Consider the following 21,146-nt stretch of genomic DNA (forward strand, 5'->3'; position numbering starts at 1 on the left):
ATTTAGCATTAGCATTAGTAGAGGCATTTGATGCAAGAAAGCAAGCTTATGCAGCATCAGCCAAAAAAAACCACTTCCACTTCACCCCTCTGTTCGTTCAAAATACCTGTCCAGCTGAGCCTTAAACTTATTTAGGCTATCAACTTCCACTACAAGGGATGGAAGTCTGTTCCTCCAACCAACCACCCGCTGGCTAAAGGCAAATTTCCGCACGTCTATCCTACATCTGTCTTTCCTCAATTTGAATTTATGCCCTCTCAGGTGATTATTCTGAGCTAGAGGAAGAATCCCATCAGCATTGAGCATGCTCAAACCATTCAAGGCTTTATACACCTCTATCAGATCACCTCGCTGGTGCCTAGTCTCCAGACATTGTAATTTGCAAAACTTAAGCCTTTCTCCGTAACCCTGTTGTTCCATTCACTAATCTTGTTGCCCTTCTCTGTACTCGTTCCAGCAGCTCTACATCCTTCTTGAAATGAGGCCTCCAGACCTGTATACAGTACTCTAGGTGTGGCCTGACCATTGCCTTATACAAGGGAATAATCACCTCCTTATCCCTGCTGAAAAAATTCCTGTATATCATTGACAATACTCCATGAGCTACTCTTGCAGCTCGCCTGCACTGCTCAGAGAACTTCATATCTGCCTGCACAACCACCCCCAAGTCCCTTTCATTCTCTACCACTGTCAGTGTAGTACCACAGAGTTGATACGTTGCTCTGGGGTTGCTGTTTCCCATGTGTAGTACTTTACATTTGTCAATGTTAAACTTCATTTGCCACCTCTCAGCCCATCTGCTCAACCTTTCTAGATCCTGTTGCAGCAGCATAGTGTCAGTAGTGTCCTTGACAACCTTGCCAACCTATGTATCGTGTGCAAACTTGGACATTAAGCTTGATATACCATCATCAATATCATTTATAAATACAGAAAACAATAATGGACCCAACACTGAGCCCTGAGGGACTCCACTAATAACATTAGTCCACGATGAGCAGTATCCATTGATTACCACTCTGTCTCTTCTCCCCCTCAGCCACCCCTTTATCCATAGCAGCCTCCAATGTCACACTGCTCCAATTTGTGTAGCAGTCTTCCATGTGCAACAGTATCAAAAGCCTTTCTAAGATCCAAGTATATAATATCAAAGCTATTCTCTGCATCCAGTTCTTTTGTGACTGCATCATAGTACCCAATCAAATTGGTCAGGCAAGACTTCCCCTTAACAAAACCATGCTGTGTCCGAGCTATAACTGAAGTCTTGTCTAAATGATCCTGCAGTGCTTCTTTAACCAGTGCCTCCATTAATTTTCCTGGAACCGAAGTTAAACTAACAGGTCTATAATTACTTGTGTCAGCCTTTGATCCTCCTTTGTGAATTGGGGTTACATTTGCACATCTCCAGTCTATGGGTACTTCCCCTGAGTCCAAGGAAGCTCTCATAATTATGGCTAAGGGTTTGCTTACTTCCTTTGCTGCCTCCTTTAATATAACTGGATAGATCCCATCCACCCCAGGTGCCTTTCTTGTGTTTATCTTCAACAGTTTCTCCTCCACTTTACTCCCAGTTATTTCAAGATTCTGTAGCTTACTGCTAGAGTTGAATACACCTCTGGCATTCCCCTCGCTGAATAACTCCTCATGTGTGAATGTCGATGTAAAATATTCATTTGGTTTGTTAGCTACCTGAGCAGGATCATCAAAAGTTGACCCATCAATATCAAGTGGACCAATCTGATTCATCCCCTTCCTCCTAGAGTTTACATAAGTAAAGAACTCTTTGCTGTTTTTCTTTGCATCCCTTGCCAAGGATTTCTCGTAATCTGCCTTCGCCTGCCTAACCTCCTTTGTAACTTGGTTGCATATCAACTTGTATCTATCATAGGCTTCTGTGTCATGTGTTAATTTGTAAGTATCCCATGCATTTTTCTTCTCTGCCATATGCCTCATTAGTTAATCTGACATCCATTTTGGCCTAAACCTTGAACAATATTTCTTAGTTGGTATGTAAAGCCTAGTAGCTTCCAAGATAAGTTCTTTGAATGCTTCCCATTTTGAATTTGCTGTTGGTAACATCATCAGTTGGTCCCACTGTATAGAATTTAAATACTGTCTCAGTCCATCGTAGTCGCCTTTACGAAAGCAATAACCCTTCCCTTTACCCCTAATGGTAGTTACCTCTTTGAGTAAATCCCACTTCAGCACACTGTGATCACTGCCACCTAGTGGTTCATTTATCTGCAGATTCTTAATGCATGAAGAATCACTGCTGATAATCAAATCAAGAGTACTACTCCCTCTAGTTGCCTCCCGAACATGCTGATGTAGAAAACAATCATCCAATAAATCCACAAAAGCCTTGCTACTGTGTGAGTGACCAGCCCCCAAATTCCAGTCAATATCTGGGAAATTAAAATCTCCCATTATAAGACTCTCTGATTTACTGGCCCACTCTATTTCCCTGTACAGTTTCTTATTATACTCATCAGAGTCATTAGGCCTATAGCACAATCCTACTCTCAATTTTGATCTCCCAATGCTTATGTCACACCAAACTGACTCAACACTGCACTGTCCAGCGATGTTGACTGGCTTCACTTACTTGGTTTTTATGTGTTTCTTAACTAATAGCATAACCCCTCCCCCCTTCCTATCCTGTCTATCCTTTCTGTAGACGTTGTAGTCCCCAAATTGCAGTTCTGCATCCCTTATATCTGTGTGACACCACGTCTCTGATATCCCAACAATATCTGCCTTTGAAGTTTTGAGCAATACCTCAAATTCATCAAATTTATTTACTAAACTCCTAGCATTGGTGTACACGCAAGTATACCTGCACCTGTTTCTATTCTTAGCTACCCTAACACAACCCATGTGTTTACTTGTACCGCAATGGCTCCCAGCAGTCTCTGAAATATCATGCATCTTGTTTTTCAGGCTTGTGCTAATTCTAATAGAAGCAGTGCAAGAATCTCTTTCACCTCTGCCAGTGGCTACTGTCAATCTATTGGTCTTTGTCTCCCCCCAAGCTAGCAGTTTTCCGACCCACCTAACACTGCCTCGATAGCATCAGCAAATATTCTTGCACCCTTTCTATTTAAGTGTATCCCATCCCTGTAGAAGCAATCTCTACTGTTAACAAGTACAGTCCAGGCTGAAAAAAATTCTACCTCTTGAGCCTTGCACAATCTTTCCAGGGCCGAATTGATCGACAAGGCTCTCATCATATACTCCCTCCTATCGTGTCTGGGCAGAATTGCAGACACTTTCAATTTCAACCCTAATTCTCGGCTTTTGTTCAACAGTGACCTGTACTTGTTAAGTAATTCTGCCGTTCTCCTATTCTTAATATCATTAGTGCCAACGTGTACAACTATATCACTTTTTGTGCCCTTAAAAGATGATATTCGCTCTACAACGTCATCAACCTTTGCCCCTGGCAGACATATCCTGGTCCTGTTCCACCTGTCCTTTTTACAAAGCATGTTCCCCGTTTCCCTGACTATAGAGTCACCAACAACTACTAGTTCCTTCGGTTCCAGCGCATTCTGCCTTGGCGGTTGCCTCTGTGTCACGTGATGCTCAAGTGCAAGCTCTGGCGTTGATGTGGGCAGCTGAGAGCTTGATGGGCCCCTCAATTTAGTTTCTTCGAGGGCATCCACCCTGTCCTTCAAGCTCTCATATAGGCCCACAAGAACGCTGAGTTGTTGCCTGATATCGATACACTCCTTGCATCGCGCACACACAAAGGCATCCCCCATGGCAGTATCATGTCCCGTACCCGATTGCTTTGCAAACATCAAGCAAACAGTGCATTTTATAAGGCTGTGAGTCAGAGGACAACTGCCCCCCTCAGTTCTGCTCTGAGCCACAGCACTTCCATTAGCTTGAGCCTTTTGCTTTGCTGCTCTGATCTGAGTCATGATTCTGTTAATTTATTAATTATGTTATGTTATTAATTATGTTAAATATAATTAATTATATTACGTTTGTAATCTAAGTTGTTATATGTATTTATTTAAAAGTACAATTTAACTGCTAACGAAGTTCGACTAACGCTATCTAGTACGGTATATAACTATTGTATCACAAAGGCGGGAAAGTTACGAACGGTAAATCTACGGACACTTAAGTATTAATTAACTTTCAAATCTCGCTGTCTCAATTCAGAATAAACTAACGATCCTTACTAGGTCTATAAGCTACTTACAGAAATAATTCGATGTAAAAAATATTCAATCAAGCGGCTAAATATGGGTAAAGAACTTCTCGTTCAGCGGAGTTGCAAACACGTGGATACCCTTACCGATACTTTTATGCAATTACAAGGCCGAGTAAGAATAAATACACCAAATTAATCAGAAAATCACAAAATAATGTTATACTACTAAATTTAAATCAAAAGTTTTAGAAAAACAATAATTTCAAATCAATAAATAAGAAAAATCCACTTAGCGGCTTTGAACACGACCGTCTCCTAGTAGCCTCGTCAGCAGATTTCGAGACTTGTCTTTTCTCAGACAAGCTTTTAGTTTTGTGTCGTCTCTTTGTATAAAGAAGTATGCACAAATGTTGAAATAAAGAATTACATTAACCTAACTGTAATTCTTATCAAAATGTAAATATATAGAAATACTTTTTTTTTTTTAAATATGCTTTCTTGTATTTCAGAAAGAGGACAGTAGTGGGAAATCATGTTGTTCCAACTGTGGTTACTCTTCACAACAGCTCTTCACCACTCCAAAAGGGAATCTTTGCAATTCCTGTTACCAGTATTGGAGGTAAGTGTACATAAAAGTTTAGATTTATGTATGATTTCATATCACTACTATAGAAGGATGCATTAGGTGCATTCAGATTATAAGGTCTCCAAATTTATTTCTCACAAAATGATTAAAGTACACCGATGAGCCAAAACATTATGACCAACCGGTGAAATACCACCACTTTGCTTATTGGAGGCTTGAAGTGGTGAAACCCATGTTTAGTCTCTAGAGCAAAGTTTCCGGCATTCCCCCCTCCCCCCATACTTCTCCTTTAACCCATGCACGGTACTAAGTACTATAGGTTTTGATACCTTTCGTGTTTGGGGTTTTCATAAAAAAAAAAAAAAAAAAAAAACTGCAGGTGAACTACGGTGCGTGCGCGGGTTGAGACACAGTATAAAAAAACACCTGATACTGAACTCCGTTAATCAGTGTTACGCTTGTTCTTCAGTTGAGAAAGGCAGAGGACTTAAGCAACTTTGACAAAGGCAAAATTGTAATAGCTAGACGACTGGGTCAGAGCATATCTGAAACAACGCAGCTGGTGGGGTGCTCATGGTCAGCAATGGTTAGTACCTACCGAAAGTGGTCCGAGGAGGGAAAACCCATGAACTGTCAGCAAGGTGTTGGAGGATGACCACGGCTCATCGATGCTTGAGGTGAGCGAAGGCTCTCCTGGATGGTATATTGCAACAGAAGGTCGACTGTGGCGCAACTCGTCAGTAATTGGAATGCTGTTGAGGGGAGTAATGTGTCACAACACACAGTACGTCGAACCTACAGAAAATGGGGCTGCATAGCCACAGGCCACTCCGAGTGCCCATGCTAACCATTCACCGGCAACAGCACCTACAATGGACACGCAAGCATGGAAACTGGACCTTGAGTGATTGGAAGAAGGTCGTCTGGTCCAATGAATCATGTTTCCTGTTGCCCTGTGTGGACAGCTGGGTACGTGTGCATCATTTACCTTGGGAAGTGATGGTGCCTGGATGCAACGTAGACGAAAACAAGCCGGTGGTGGCGGTGTCATGCTTTGGGCGATGTTCTGCTGGGATCCCCTGGGTCCAGTCATTTATGTGCCGGGCGCTCTAACGTCTACCACCTACCTAAACATCATTTCTGACCAGGTACACCCTTTCATGACAATGGTCTTCCCCTCTTGCGGTGCCGCCTTTCAGCAGGATAATGCGCCATGCCACACCGCCCAGATTGTTCGAGACTGGTTCGTGGAACATGAGGAAGACTTCTAGGTATTGCCCTGGCGTCCAAATTCCCCAGACATCAATCCTATCGAGCATCTGTGGTTTGTGTTGGAACAGCAGCTCTGATCTGCAGCATCTCAACCATGGACCCTACAGGAGTTAAAAGTCTGCCGATTACAGTTATGTGTTAGTACCAGATACCACAAGCATTTAGAAATCTTGTAGCATCCATGCCTTGCCAGGTGCGAGCTGTTTTGGCTGCACGTGGAGGACCAACATCTTATTAGGTAGGTGGTCATAATGTTTTGGCTGATCGGTGTATATGTGCGGGACTGCTTTTAGTCTAATTGTCAATTAGTTCTGAATGTTTTCAGAAGATGGCAATGCAATATAGTATGTTACCTTGATTGCAGCATCGTAAACACTATACTATGTTTATAATACTTAAAATGGCATCCTTCATTCATCAAGGACAATGTGTCATTATCCAATTTTTGTATCTCACCAGGAAAAGTTCAATTGAAATCCATTAGGAAATGTCAGAAGTGTGTCCCATAGGCCTTATGGATGTAAAAAATGTTCATAGCTGGGTACATCAGTTTTGTGAAATTCTTGTTAGAACAAAGAATGTGAACCAAGATGTTCATTCACTGTTGGTCTTTCAACAGTGAATGAAATTGCAACAGCTGCAGTCATACTCAATGAAGATCTCAGAATGAGCAAGGTGTCAGTTCAGTGGGTTCCAAGTTAGCTTTCCTAGGAACAAAAAGACAATTGTGTTAACTTGTGTGAAAATTCTCACTCAAGGTGCCACAGTGAATAGATCTTTCTTTTCCTCAATTGTCACGATCGATGAGAAGTGTTCTACTCTTCGATCCAGAAACAAAATGTCAGTCTGCTCAATGGAAGCACACTGATTCACCACTGCCCAAAAGTTCCATGTTGCTGCAAGTGCAGAGAAAATGATGGTTGCTGTTTTCTGGGATATTGATAGAATAATCCTTACACATTCTGTACCCAAGGACACTAAAGAACGGGAAACTAATATGAACAAGTCCTGAAGAAAAAGTTCCTCCCAGCACTTTAGAAAAAAATGCATAGACTGAACCACATTTATTTCCATCAGGACAATGCTTCGCCCTGCTGTTCTGGAAATGTGCAAAATTCTTTTAAAGAAAACAACATTGAGCTTATCCCACATTCTCTATACTTGCACCTAGTGACTTTTTGTTGTTCCCAACGATGAAGGATGCTCTTTGTGGCAAAAGATTTTCTAGCTGACAAGCAACTGCTTTTGTCATTTACCAGTGGGCCGAACGTCCAAGAAACTTTGTCACAGTCTTCATGGCTTGGAAGAATAGGTGTGTGGATTCTAGGAGACTATGTTGAAAAGTGAGGCAAGTATGTTTTTTTTTTTTTCTGTTTATACTCCGGCACGACAACCAAGTCAGTAGAGTTTATAAATCGTCAATACAAATATTTATCGTATATCACTTCTGTGTCCTGTGTACTTCGTGAGAAATAAATCTGGAGACCTTATAACTTGAACCCACCTCATATAAAAACACTTTTAGTATTTGTTATTATAATTTATATAACATAGCCTGATGAAAGCTTTTCTGGGTTTCTTTTGATCATTGGATAATTTTTTTTCTCTTTCTTTCTTTTTTTTTTTTTTTATGAAACCCCCAAACATGAAAGGTATCGAAACCTATGGTACTTAGTACCATGCATGGGTTGAAAGTGTTGAGGAGGGAGGGGATGCCATAAACTTTACTCCAGAGACTAAACATGGGTTTCACCACTTCAAACCTCCAATAAGCAAAGTGGTGGTTTTGCACTGGTTTGATGAGTCACATACCACCTAGTGTTAGTATTCATAAGTAGTATTATTATATTATTATTAGTAGTGGTACTGGTTTAGTATTAGTACTAGTAACTGCCATGCCATGAATAGCTTTTAGTTTCTGCATTCTAACTGTTCTCTCTTGCGTATATCCTCAACCACTTCCTCTACTTAACTGCCTGCAATCCAGATTTGCTCTTATGTTCATTAGATCTGCTGCCATTGATTGCTGACTTGTCTGTAACAGCGTTTCCAACTTGCTTCACTCTCATCAGTGATCATTGACAGTGTAAAGCATGTTCTAGTTCCAGTGACATTATTTTCATTTGAATTTAACTATAGTGACAGTTATACACTATTAATTGTGTTTCCTTCTTCATATGTATGTGTTTTTCCATCCTTTCACTGATCAAAGCAGTTTAATTGAGCAGTTTCAAGTAACGTTTATGGTTTGTACTCATTAACTTGATTATCTCTTTAACATTCTCATCTCTTGTTTACTGTTCATGATTCATAGTAATAAACTTGGCAGATCATTTGTAGATCTTGTGGCTGATAGATGCTGCTAATTACACTTTTTATAACAAGTCAGAAGGTTGCTTCTCCCTTCTACCTTGTGTCACGTGAACCTGAATTATACTTTTTAGTATATTTTAATTTTTTTTTTAGTGAGGGGGAACCCCCACCCCATTCTTCAGCATATTTGATTCATTTTCCATTAATACAAAGAGATTTTTAGCTGCTTTTAATCCATGTGATTGCAAAAAAACATGGTGATGTAAAGTCAACACCAACCTTTGATAATGTTTGACCTTGACTTTTGTTTATTGTCATACTAAAAAAGCTTCTGATACACTTGTTGAAAAATGAAGTTATATTCTCCTTCGTTTGAATAGATATGAATTTGTAGAATATATGCTTTCGATCGAGCTCTGTCACCTGTGACGTGTTCACAAACCAAACATTTCTTCCTTATTTCCACTACACGTAGGCTTGAGATATGTAGAATTCTAAAAATTAAAAGCACTATAAATATTCTTTTATATATAGAAAAATTTAAAGACTGTAAAAAATTAAGAGTTTGTAAAAGCATCTTTGAGATAGACCTGTCAATCACTTTGTTGCAGTATGACGCAATAGCAGTTAGCCCCCACCTTGCAGAAAGCAAAAAAAGTGCACATGAAAAAGCAAAATATTCTTTTATATATAAATGCAACTCTGTTTAGATCTGTCCTATGACAATTTTTTTTTCGTGGAAACACAAAAGAAACTGTGAGAATCTTATCTGAAAATGTAATTTATTCAGTCAAATGATAGCAGTCTAAAAGTGTGGAATTTTTCACTCTTACAGTGTAAAGTGAATGCACTACTATTATATAGCCTGGATCAAAATCAAAACTTTAGAAACTCTAACGTCTAACAATATGTTTAAATAGACTCAGTTGCAATTATTATCAAAGAACTTATGTTCCTGCATGAAACATGAGATGGCATGGAATACTAAAAATGTTCTTCCTAGAGTATGAAGTAGTTAAAAGATAAGAGGAGCCCACTTATCTATACAGTCAGACAAGAAGATCAGCTAAACATCATAAAGACATGTGCCATTTTACTCAGTAGCTCGCCCACCCCCTAAGATGGGACTTTAGACTAAGAATGAATAATCTCTATGACTGTATATATTTTTCACTACACTCATTTTGAAAGTTTACATTTAATTTAAACCTTTAAAAATGAGCAGAGCCAGTTTCGCATGGAGGGAAAGATGCCTCCTGTGTTCAGTTTTTCCTCTGATACACACACATACTAACAATACTCAAATTGTTGGTATTTACTCTTGGTAATCACTGAATTGTGACTACCCCCATCTGTAACGGACTGTGCCACATAGCTTTCAGTTTGCAGTATAAAACCAAACAGCTTCGTACGCTAGGGCAGTGGTAATTTGCATCTGATCATGCAAATCAAAATGATAAAGTAGCAGTTTGGGATGTAGTAAAGATATCATAAAGTTTTAAAGGAGCATGATTGTGGGAACTCGTGCATCAGTTGCTTTCATATCAGAAATGGCACATCTTGTCGCTTGTTTACAGCCCACTGTTGTTAAGGTGTACAAAAAATTTGTGTTTTACACATTTTTGGGGTTCACAGCAGATAACCTAAGTGACACCTCTCCTCATCTCTGATCTTCATCAGTGACAAATGCTGTGGTGTCAACAACAGGCTGGCTGGACATTGCAGGACTACAAATGAGTCTGCTGGTCAGATGAGCCCAAATATCTGATGCAACATGCCGACGGACACTTTTACGTGTGGCACAAGCAACATGAGTCTATGGACCCATCATGCATGATGCCCACTATCCAGGCAGGTGGCAGTGGTTGCTTAATATGGTGCATGTTTTACTGGCAAGAATTAGGACCCCTGATGCAGGTGAACCAATGTTTCACCACTTCATCTGGCCCAAACTGTGCATGAGTGGTTCAAGGAACACAGTGAAAATATCACCCATCTTGATTGCCATTCAAATTTACCTGACATGAATCCAGTTGAACACCTATGGATGTTTTGGAATGGAAAGTGAGGCGTATGGACACACAACCATCATCTTTTCCAACACTGTGGAAAGCCTTGCAGGCATCATAGCTGCAAATCCCTACGGACGTTTTCATCTAGTGGAGTTGATGCCTATATTAAATAGTGGCTTTTATCCAATGTGAATGGTGGCACAACATACTATTAGGTAGGTCAGTGGTCTCAAACTAGCGGGCCGCATCTGGCCCGCGAATACGTTTCAATTATGTATTTGTTGTAAATACGGTGCTTATAATTTTAGAGACATAGAGATATGAACTGAGTTTATGTGCGCGACTGCTATTGAAAGAAAAAGAGATAGAATGAATAGGTTGGGTCTTTGTCACTGTATGCTTGTATGCCAGGCCACGTGACTGGGGTAAGGTGGGAGAACTTCCCACGTTGGTACAATCAGTAAATTTAGTTTGCCAGCCGACAGTTGGTGGTGCTTCAGTATTGTGGTGTTTCCAATTTTTTCTATTGAGTTGATACTTCTGATATATATTTTCCTTGAGTCAGTCACTAGTTGGTTAGCACTGGATGCACAGCTGGCCAGTTCATATTGCTATATAGATGGAGACAAACTAACATACGGCCCGTCAGCTGCTTTCAGATCATGCATTTGACCCACATGCAATTTGAGTTTGAGACCACTGAGGTAGGTGATCATAAATCAGTGATCACTGAATGTATATAGTACATCATTGTGAACAAGCATGAGTGTTCACAGGCAAAGTTTCATGTTGTAGCTAGTCTTCACGTTTAGCACAGCATTAATGTTTACTATCCTTCCACAATACATGGAAAGGTCCATGGTTCAAATCTCACCTCCATGGGAGGAGCTTTTAAGGTTTTTATCACGCTGTCTTGGCTAAGGGTTGCACTGTTTTTCTCCTAAAAATTCTGGTTTTTCACCTTTCAGTATAGGAAACCAGCTATAGAATACACATAAACTACAAACACAATGTATTGATGTCTTATCATCTTAGTTGGCTTGGTGAAAATTTAGAACAAACCAATGTTTTATAGATGTGGTAGTACACAGTTCTTCCTTCCCCCTCCACAATTAGAACATTTATCTTTCTGCATGGCAGTGATATAATAAATAAAAATAAATTAGCTTTGTCTTGTGAATGAGTGAATGACTTTGTCTGAAAGATGGAACTGATAATAGATGCCATAATTACAACCTTTGGCCTCAACACATAATAAAACATTCTATTGCTGTCAGCCAAATCTCATATATTTTGAAAGTAATGTATTTTGTATTTTGAAAGTAATCAAGGTTTCAACAGGATTGCTCTTATTAGTTTTTGTGTGCGCGAAAGGTTTTTATAGTACTGAGATGAATTTTTATCTTACATGTGTACTTAAAAGTTAAGTAGGTGTGTGGGATAAAAATTACCCTGTATTAAAAATTATCCTATCTAGATGTGTTATTTTTGTCTTGTTCTCACTCACTTATTCTCACCCATATATCCTCATTGTCTCAAATTATTTGTTTTGTAGCTTTTTTTTTAATGTTGGTAAAAAAAACTGTATAAAATCACATGTATCCTTAAATTTCAGTTGTATTTTAAAATTGAGGTTATGCTTTTTCTTTGCACTGGAAGCCTCAGTTTTCTTGACATAATTTTATTATTATTATTATTATTATTAGCCATATGATGCAAGGAAGCTTGAGGCTTATGCTACACCAACCAAAAAAAAAATATATCCAGCTCAGGACCCTGGGTTTGCCATATATGACTATTATTAAAAAAATTCTGAGTTACCCTGAGAGTGTGTGTGAGAAAGAGAGAGAGCAAGAGTCAGAAGTAGAAGGGAATCACCAAGGAAGAAAAGAATGATATCCAAGCTTAGGACCCTGGGTGTGCCAAGCCTATACAGTACTCACCAAATGTGAGCCCTACCTAAGAACAAAGAAATGTAACCACTGCATGGGTTCATGAGAAACACTAAAGGATACTTTTAAACTTGCAACATCTAAGATGCTGAGGAGAATATCACATCAAACTTTGAGTATAATCAGTGGGCTCCCGAGAGCCCATTGTTATTTATTTTTTTTTAATTTGTGAGCCCATTGTTGAGACGATCATTTATTTTACAAATGAAATCCTGAATGCAATTATTGATTATCCAGAGCTGAAACTACGGTGGAGCGAGTGGGGGTCCCATCCCCAGAATTTTAATGGTGCAATCAATCAGTTATGTATTTTAAAACTGCTTCATTTTTGATTTAATTACAGTCGGACTTGAATTCCCCTTGGTAATTACATTTAAAATTTCAAGTGATAAAATTAGGCATTTCTCCAGATTTTGATTCAGGCTGTTAATTTTGATTCTATTACAGAATGTATATATATAGCTTTGTTTTTATTTTATTTGAAGGCGCACTGGTCTTCTACGTAGTGCTGGGGGACCAATACGGAAACACGAGTCCACCTCTGCTCGTCATAATCCAGTCCGAAGTAAAAGGAAACCGCCTCGTGGTATGCACCTAGTTTATGAGGATTTGGTTGCTATTGCCACTGGACCACCAGGAGAAGGTGATAATCTTCTGAGAGCAATGGATACTGAGGTCATCTCTCTGAAACGACAGGTACTTTTTTATATGTGTAAAAAATCTTGTAAGCTTTTGAAACTTTTGCTTTAATTTCTCTATTTCTTTTAATGTTCCCCTTTTTGCTAACCTCTTACATTTATAAAAATAGTGTTTTAACAGCAATAAGTGTTTCTAATGTCTTCTGACAGCAACTATTAATAGGCAATCAGTTGGTCTTGATCCATAAAATGGATATTTGAGTACCATCGTGTAGTTTTATTATGAGTAATGTGAGCACTGCTAAGAGTTTTCCTGATTGTCTATTCAGCATCACAATATATAAATAAAGAGGACTGTTATGGGATATTCTTAGAGGACTGGTATGGGATATTCCTAGTTATTAAATGAAAGAGCATCATCAAGGGATATTCTTAGAGACCATTTTCAAACACAAAACCCAAGCCAGAAACATGGATTTTGTATTTGAAATGGTAATTTAAATGCTATTGGTGCTGTCTCTATTATTTAAAGATTCTTGGTTCATCATAATAACATTAAGGAGGAATGTGCAGCTTACCACTGCCATATTCATCTGCTTTCTTTGTTTCCTAAAACTAGTATAAACATGATTGACCACATTTGGGAGCATATGCTTACAAAATTTTACATCATCCTCCTCCTCCTCATCCAAGCATCTTTTGTGCAAGTAAAGAAAAAACCTCTTGTATATCTTGCTGAGCTTGAAATAAAAGGTTATTGGTACCATGCCACACCATACTTAAATCCCTGACCTCTTTATATGTGTAGTGTAGTGAAATACTAAATGAACTGTTTTCCATATAACTAGACATGTTTCAATTATATAGTAAACTTTTGTTATAGATTTCTAGAGCTGATGGACAGAACTTGTAGTGAATGTAATTGATAAATAAATAAAGGGTTCTTTCTGGTATCAATTATGTGTAATTTCCAATCCAAATTGAACAAGAAATATTATGTATTATTGGAAATTCCTTAATAGTGCCTCCATAGCCAGGTGGGCAGGAGCAGGCGTAGCACACACACTTCTTGATTAGACCGGGGTTCGAGCCCGTGACCACCAAATGTGGAGGATGCGGAATGTCAGGGAATGACCACCACATTGTAATTAGGTATAAAGAGAGAGAGAGATATACATATGAATGTGTAAATGCAGCCTTGTATCAAGTGGCTCTCTCAAACATTTTTATTCAGACTGCCCTGATGTGGGGGAAGAGGTCATTTAATATTCCATTTCTCCATACCTTGAAATTTAAATGTTTACAATTTTTAATAAGGTGGTTTGACTATCCTGTATAATGGAAATTATTTGTAATAATTATTATGAGGGCTGTTCAGTAAAGAATGATCATAATTTTTCACAAACAACTGTACTGCTTGCTGTTTCTAGCTTAGCTGCAGAATTAAGGCCAGACCAAGTGGCATCATATAGCAACTGTACATTTGACGTGCACACAATGTGACTTTGTCAGTCTGTCAAGTTCATGCCTGTTTAGTTTTGTGTACATAACAATGGACATGACATACATGGAACAGTATGCTGCTCCCAAGTTCTGTTTCCATCTCAAGAAAACATCAGCCAAAATATGAAATGTTAAAAGAGACTATAGGGAATCTGCACTTCCATATAGCACAGCTTGCAGGTGATTTATTAAATATGGATGTGATTCAATCACAAAAATCAGCAGTCCTGTAGCTCCAACCACTGTTTTCACCATAGAAACCATAAACACTGCTTCTGTAATTGTGAGAGAAGATTATTGTATAACAGTAAAGCAACTGGCAGAGATGTTGAGAATATCAGCAGGAAGCTTGCATGGTATTTTCCTTGACTGCTTGCATATGGCACATGTTTGTGCATGCTGGATCACCTGAGCAAAATCAAGTTCGCATGGAGGTTTGTCAGGAGCTGCAATGGGTGGTTACTGAAGATGGTGAGTTTCTGCACGAGATGATAATGGTGGATGAGACATGGCTTCATCATTACAACCCAGAGAGTAAGCAACAAAGCTCTGTTTGGAAGTCTGTCATCACCAACACTGAAAAAAGCAAAAGTTATGGCTTCTGCAGGAAAAGTTCTCTTTATTTTGACATTCAAGGAAAGGTTTACCAGCATGCTGTGCCACGCCTTACAACTGTTGCAGGGCTGTGCTGCACACTTTGTAGGATCACACTCATCAAAAATGATCACAACTGCATGCAGGTGGGTGCATGCTGTGTCACGACAATGCAGAACCTCATATTGCTCATACTGTTGTCAAGTACTTAGCCATATTAATGTCAGATGTGTTCCTCATCTTTCCTAGAGCCCTGATCTTGTACCCTGCAATTTTTTGTTGTTTCCAAAGCTAAAGGAGCTGCAAGGAAAACATTTCCAGTCATCAACAGAAGTTGCAAAGACATCAAAGATGATTCTCAAACACATGTCAAAAAATAGCTTCCACCATGTTTTTGAAAAATAGCAGAAACATTGGAGTAATTGCATTTCATTAGAATATGGATGATTAATAAAGGTATGTTGTGAAAAAAAAATTGTGATCATTCTTTATTGAACAGCCCTTGTATATTTAATATTACTTTGTATTATTAATGAGTGTCTTTTATTTCAGGTACAGAATAACAAGCAGATAATCAGCCAACTGAAACATAAAACATCAGCTGGAGTTGATGCATTCCGTCCACCTGAAGTAAGTTAGAAATTATAACTTAACAGCTTAACTTGTTTTATGTATAATTTTTTATTATTTTTATTTTTATTTTTGATAAGTACTTTAAGTACCATATAGTTTTCTTTTCATATTTCTCTGAACATTTGTTGCATATTACTTTAGATCCATGCACATGTGTATTTGTGTGGAGATAAATATGATACGAGTATAAGAGAATACAAGAACAAGATCGTTTTGCATTATTATTGCACAAATTTAAACAAAAAAATCCATTTTTGACTTCGATCACTTTTCTCAAAAAGGTGTGAATTATGCAAATATTATTGACAACTTTAATTTAGCTCTAACTTGTAACTATGGAAAAACTGCGAGTTCTCTTATGACGTCTGTAGTTACACACTTCACCCTTTGAAACCACCCTTGTGAATAGCAAATACTTTAACACATCATCAATTTATTGGGCTTGCTTTTCCAAAATCTAAGGATTCTCATTATCATTGCCAAAGGTTTAACTACCTCTGTTGCAGCTTATTTTAATATAATTAGATAGGTTCAATATAGGCCCTAGGTGTTTTGTTCACTTTTAGCTGCAAAATTTCATTTTCCACCTTCCTTTCTGTTATTATAAAATCCAGTCAGTATTAGATAGAATTCTGCTAACCCCATCTCTGAAAAGTTTATATGTGAACATAGATGCAAAATATTTGTTCGGTTTACAGCAATCTGTACAGGATCATCATTAGTTGTTCCATTTAGTTAACGTATGCAAAGGGTTCCTACTACTTTTCTTTGCACTCCTAGCCAAGGACTTCTCAGAATCTTTCTTAGCCTCCCTAAACCTCTTCCCCCTGAGCTTGACTATTAGTTAATTTGTACTAGCCTATAGTTAAGGCTGCCCATTCTATTTGTCTGTGTATTTCTATCATTATGCTCTTCACATTCATGTGACCTCTAAAAGACTCCTTCCCTCATCTTTGTTTTTTAGCATTAGCATTAGCATTAGTAGAGGCATTTGATGCAAGAAAGCAAGCTTATGCAGCATCAGCCAAAAAAAAAAAAAAAAAACCCACTTCCACTTCACCCCTCTGTTCGTTCAAAATACCTGTCCAGCTGAGCCTTAAACTTATTTAGGCTATCAACCTCCACCACAAGGGATGGGAGTCTGTTCCACCAACCAACCACCCGCTGGCTAAAGGCAAATTTCCGCACGTCTATCCTACATCTGTCTTTCCTCAATTTGAATTTATGCCCTCTCAGGTGATTTTTCTGAGCTAGAGGAAGAATCCCATCAGCATTGAGCATGCTTAAACCATTCAAGGCTTTATACACCTCTATCAGATCACCTCGCTGGTGCCTAGTCTCCAGACACTGTAATTTGCAAAACTTAAGCCTTTCTTCGTAAGAGCACCCCTTTGTTCCATTCACTAATCTTGTTGCCCTTCTCTGTACTCGTTCCAGCAGCTCTACATCCTTCTTGAAATGAGGCCTCCAGACCTGTATACAGTACTCTAGGTGTGGCCTGACCATTGCCTTATACAATGGAATAATCACCTCCTTATCCCTGCTGGAAAAATGCCTGTATATCATTGACAATACTCCATGAGCTACTCTTGCAGCCCGTCTGCACTGCTCAGAGAACTTCATATCTGCCTGCACAACCACCCCCAAGTCCCTTTCATTCTCTACCACTGTTAGTGTAGTACCACAGAGTTGATACGTTGCTCTGGGGTTGCTGTTTCCCATGTGTAGTACTTTACATTTGTCAATGTTAAACTTCATTTGCCACCTCTCAGCCCATCTGCTCAACCTTTCCAGATCCTGTTGCAGCAGCATAGTGTCAGTAGTGTCCTTGACAACCCTGCCAACCTTTGTATCATCTGCAAACTTGGACATTAAGCTTGATATACCATCATCAATATCATTTATAAATACAGAAAACAATAATGGACCCAACACTGAGCCCTGAGGGACTCCACTAATAACATTAGTCCACGATGAGCAGTGTCCATTAATTACCACTCTCTGTCTTCTCCCCCTCAACCACCCCTTTATCCATAGCAACAACTTGCCTCCAATGCCACACTGCTCCAATTTGTGTAGCAGTCTTCCATGTGCAACAGTATCAAAAGCCTTTCTAAGATCCAAGTATATAATATCAAAGTTATTCTCTGCATCCAATTCTTTTGTGACTGCATCATAGTATCCAATCAAGTTGGTCAGGCAAGACTTCCCCTTAACAAAACCATGCTGTGTCTGAGCTATAACTGAAGTCTTGTCTAAATGATCCTGCAGTGCTTCTTTAACCAGTGCCTCCATTAATTTTCCTGGAACAGAAGTTAAGCTCACAGGTCTATAGTTACTTGTGTCAGCCTTTGATCCTCCTTTGTGAATTGGGGTCACATTTGCACATTTCCAGTCTATGGGTACCTCCCCTGAGTCCAAGGAAGCTCTCATAATTATGGCTAAGGGTTTGCTTACTTCCTTTGCTGCCTCCTTTAATATAAACTCCTTTAATATAATATAACAGTTTTCCCAGTGTTTATGTCACATCAGATTCATATTAGATTGGAAACCTGGACCACTGAAGGCATTATGTCCTTCCTTCTTTCCTTCCTTCCTCCTAGGGCGCCTCTATAGTTACTTGTGTCAGCCTTTGATCCTCCTTTGTGAATTGGGGTCACATTTGCACATTTCCAGTCTATGGGTACCTCCCCTGAGTCCAAGGAAGCTCTCATAATTATGGCTAAGGGTTTGCTTACTTCCTTTGCTGCCTCCTTTAATATAAACTCCTTTAATATAATATAACAGTTTTCCCAGTGTTTATGTCACATCAGATTCATATTAGATTGGAAACCTGGACCACTGAAGGCATTATGTCCTTCTTTCCTTCCTTCCTCCTAGGGCGCCTCCGTAGCCAGGTAGGAAGGAGCAGCAGTGCGTAGCACACGCTTCTTGATTAGACCGGGGTTCGAGCCCGTCACCACCAAATACGGAGGATGCAGAAAGGTCAGGGAATGACCACCGCATATTCCCGGAGAAATATGGCCTTAGTTGCTAATGCTCCTAAAAAAAAAAAAAACCAAATCCTTCCTTCCTTCCTGCTTTTCAGGTTACTGCATGTCACAATAGAAGTAATGCCACCTCTGCTTATTGTTTTCATTGAACTGTTAGTCTGTATATCTCATCTCTGTTAAAAACAGTCCCTTCTGTTAACAAGCACTGACCATGCCAAGAAATATTCCACTCTGTGAGCTTTTAACTTAGGGTAGAACATAACTCCTTAAAATCTTATTGATTCCTTCATCTACTGATAATTCATGTCAGCACAGTTTACATGTCAGTATATGAATTTTGCACTTTTATATTCTTTTCATTATTTTAAATTTACCAGAAACCATACTAGATCTAAATTTTATTTAAATATCACACCAGACTGAAATTTTATATAGATATACTTTTGATCAACATAAAAAAAAGTGATAATATTAAAAATTCAGTTCTTAATTTTATAAAGAAGTTTTAATCTTGCAGGGTGGCAATCGTATCAATGCCCGTTGGAATAATGATGAACTTCTTCTAGCTGTGCAAGGTAAAAATTAAATATCTATCTGATTGATATCTTTATGAACCGTTATGATAAAATTGAAGTATTAGCTTTATTTAATGAATGATTAAGAAGTAGAAGTTGTTATTTGGTTATATAAATGCCAACTTTGAATTATAAATTATTAATTTTACTTAATTCATAATCTGTCAGTAAGTGTGTTAATTTTTTCAATGCAAGTAGGAATAGTAACTACCATCTATTGTTATAAGCATGCTGGCTGATTTTCATACTCTGACTTTTAGAAGCTTGTAATACAATTATGAATAGAAATTTTACATTTAAATTTATTTTTATGGTCACTAGTGTTATAAAGACTGAAAATATAAAACTCAGTATTCATAATGGCAGAGTTGATTGAAAAGTGTTCTTAAATAATTGATTTTATTCACAAATGGTTGCATGGTATATTTTTCATCCCAACATTTATAAGCCTATAATGCAGCAATGTATAGATATTTCCTGTTAATTTTCCCCCCATATCTATAGTGTCCCTTTTTTTTTTTTTTTTTTTTTTTTTAATTAATGATTAAGAAGTCATGTAAGGTAATTTTCACACCCCAACACCCAAAAACTAGTAATACAGTTGCAGATATCTTATTAAAACATTGTTTGTGAATATCTTATTGACTTTTTTTTTATTGGTGAATAATAAAAAAAAAAAAAAAGGATATGATATCATAACACCGAAGTTATTTTAAAAAAGCTTAAAACCAACTTTCGAAGCAGAATAAGGTAAAAAAAGTAGATGCTTGCTCCACATGAAAGAAATGACTGCAACTTCCTAAGAAGTATTGTTAACACAATTAACTAAAAATGCTACTAAGAGTTTATGACAAAATAACAGAATCTACTTGGTATTAGCATCAGTAGTATTGAAGTAAAAAGTAAAACTGATCAATTAAATTATTTGGTGCAGATATGATGTATAAACAAGCAAGATTATAAATGTTCATAAACAAGCATGTAAGTTACATTTCTGTATAGATGTTTGAAAAAGAAACAAGAACCACATTGTCCTCCATGGCATTATGGTGGTTTTGCCATTTTTCATTCATTTGGAGAGATCTGGGTTTGATTGCTATGACTGGAGGAATTTCTCAAGTCCTCTTCCACCGAGGCTGTAGTTAGCTGATTTCAGGCAGTGGAAGTAGGATTCCACTGTGAGTTATTCGGGTTTCTCGACCCGCTTAACATACATATCAGCCTGCAAATGCGCACTTGTAGAGATATAATATACAACTGTGCAATCTGGTTTAAATTGTTGATGTATCTAAAATTCTATAACAATAACAATTTAAAAAAGTTCCAAAAATTATAGTTCATTGTTTCTCTTATAGACCAGATAAAATGTTCTTAGAGGAATGTCTACAGCCATAATTTGCCCCCCCCCTTGTGTGTGCGTGTGTGTGCGTGTGTGTGCGTGTGCGTGTGTGTGCGTGTGCGTGTGTGTGTGTGTGTGTGTACACAGTGAAATTGTTTATTTTATTTATGTACATGCATATATATATATATATATATATATATATATATATTTAAAAAAAAAATGTTTTTGATTTAGGTATAAGAAAATATGGTAGAGAGTTCAAAGCTGTAGCTGATGTTATCGGTAACAAAACAGAAGCTCACGTTCGTAGTTTTTTTGTGAACTATCGTCGCCGTTACAATTTAGATGCAGTTCTTCAAGAGTATGATGCAGAACATGGAGTACCAGCAGAAGAAGAACAGGAGGAAAAAGTAAGTTGCATTCTATTTTATATTTTACAGTGAAATGTAACTAATTCTTAGATTACAAAAACAGCTCCGTATAAACTGTTAGCGTGATTTTGTATGTTTTTTTTTTTTTTTTTTTTTTTTGTAGCAGCTATGTTGCCGCTACCTTTGAATAAACATCT

General features: G+C 38.1%; 1 protein-coding gene across 1 annotated transcript in view; it reads left to right on the forward strand.

The window, feature by feature from the left end:
* Positions 1–21,146, forward strand: part of LOC150083960 (REST corepressor 3-like) — a 231,415-nt gene that overhangs the window by 187,233 nt on the left and 23,036 nt on the right. Inside the window, exons 8-12 of the mRNA XM_090374969.1 lie at positions 4,675–4,784; positions 12,786–12,996; positions 15,588–15,665; positions 19,179–19,236; positions 20,813–20,988. Of these exons, the coding sequence (XP_090231095.1) occupies positions 4,675–4,784; positions 12,786–12,996; positions 15,588–15,665; positions 19,179–19,236; positions 20,813–20,988 (633 nt within the window). The remainder of the gene's footprint in view (positions 1–4,674; positions 4,785–12,785; positions 12,997–15,587; positions 15,666–19,178; positions 19,237–20,812; positions 20,989–21,146) is intronic.

The sequence above is a fragment of the Mastigoproctus giganteus genome, chromosome 6 (genome assembly GCF_048544385.1).
Source record: "Mastigoproctus giganteus isolate SK-2022 chromosome 6, ASM4854438v1, whole genome shotgun sequence".
Lineage (NCBI taxonomy): Eukaryota > Metazoa > Arthropoda > Arachnida > Uropygi > Thelyphonidae > Mastigoproctus > Mastigoproctus giganteus.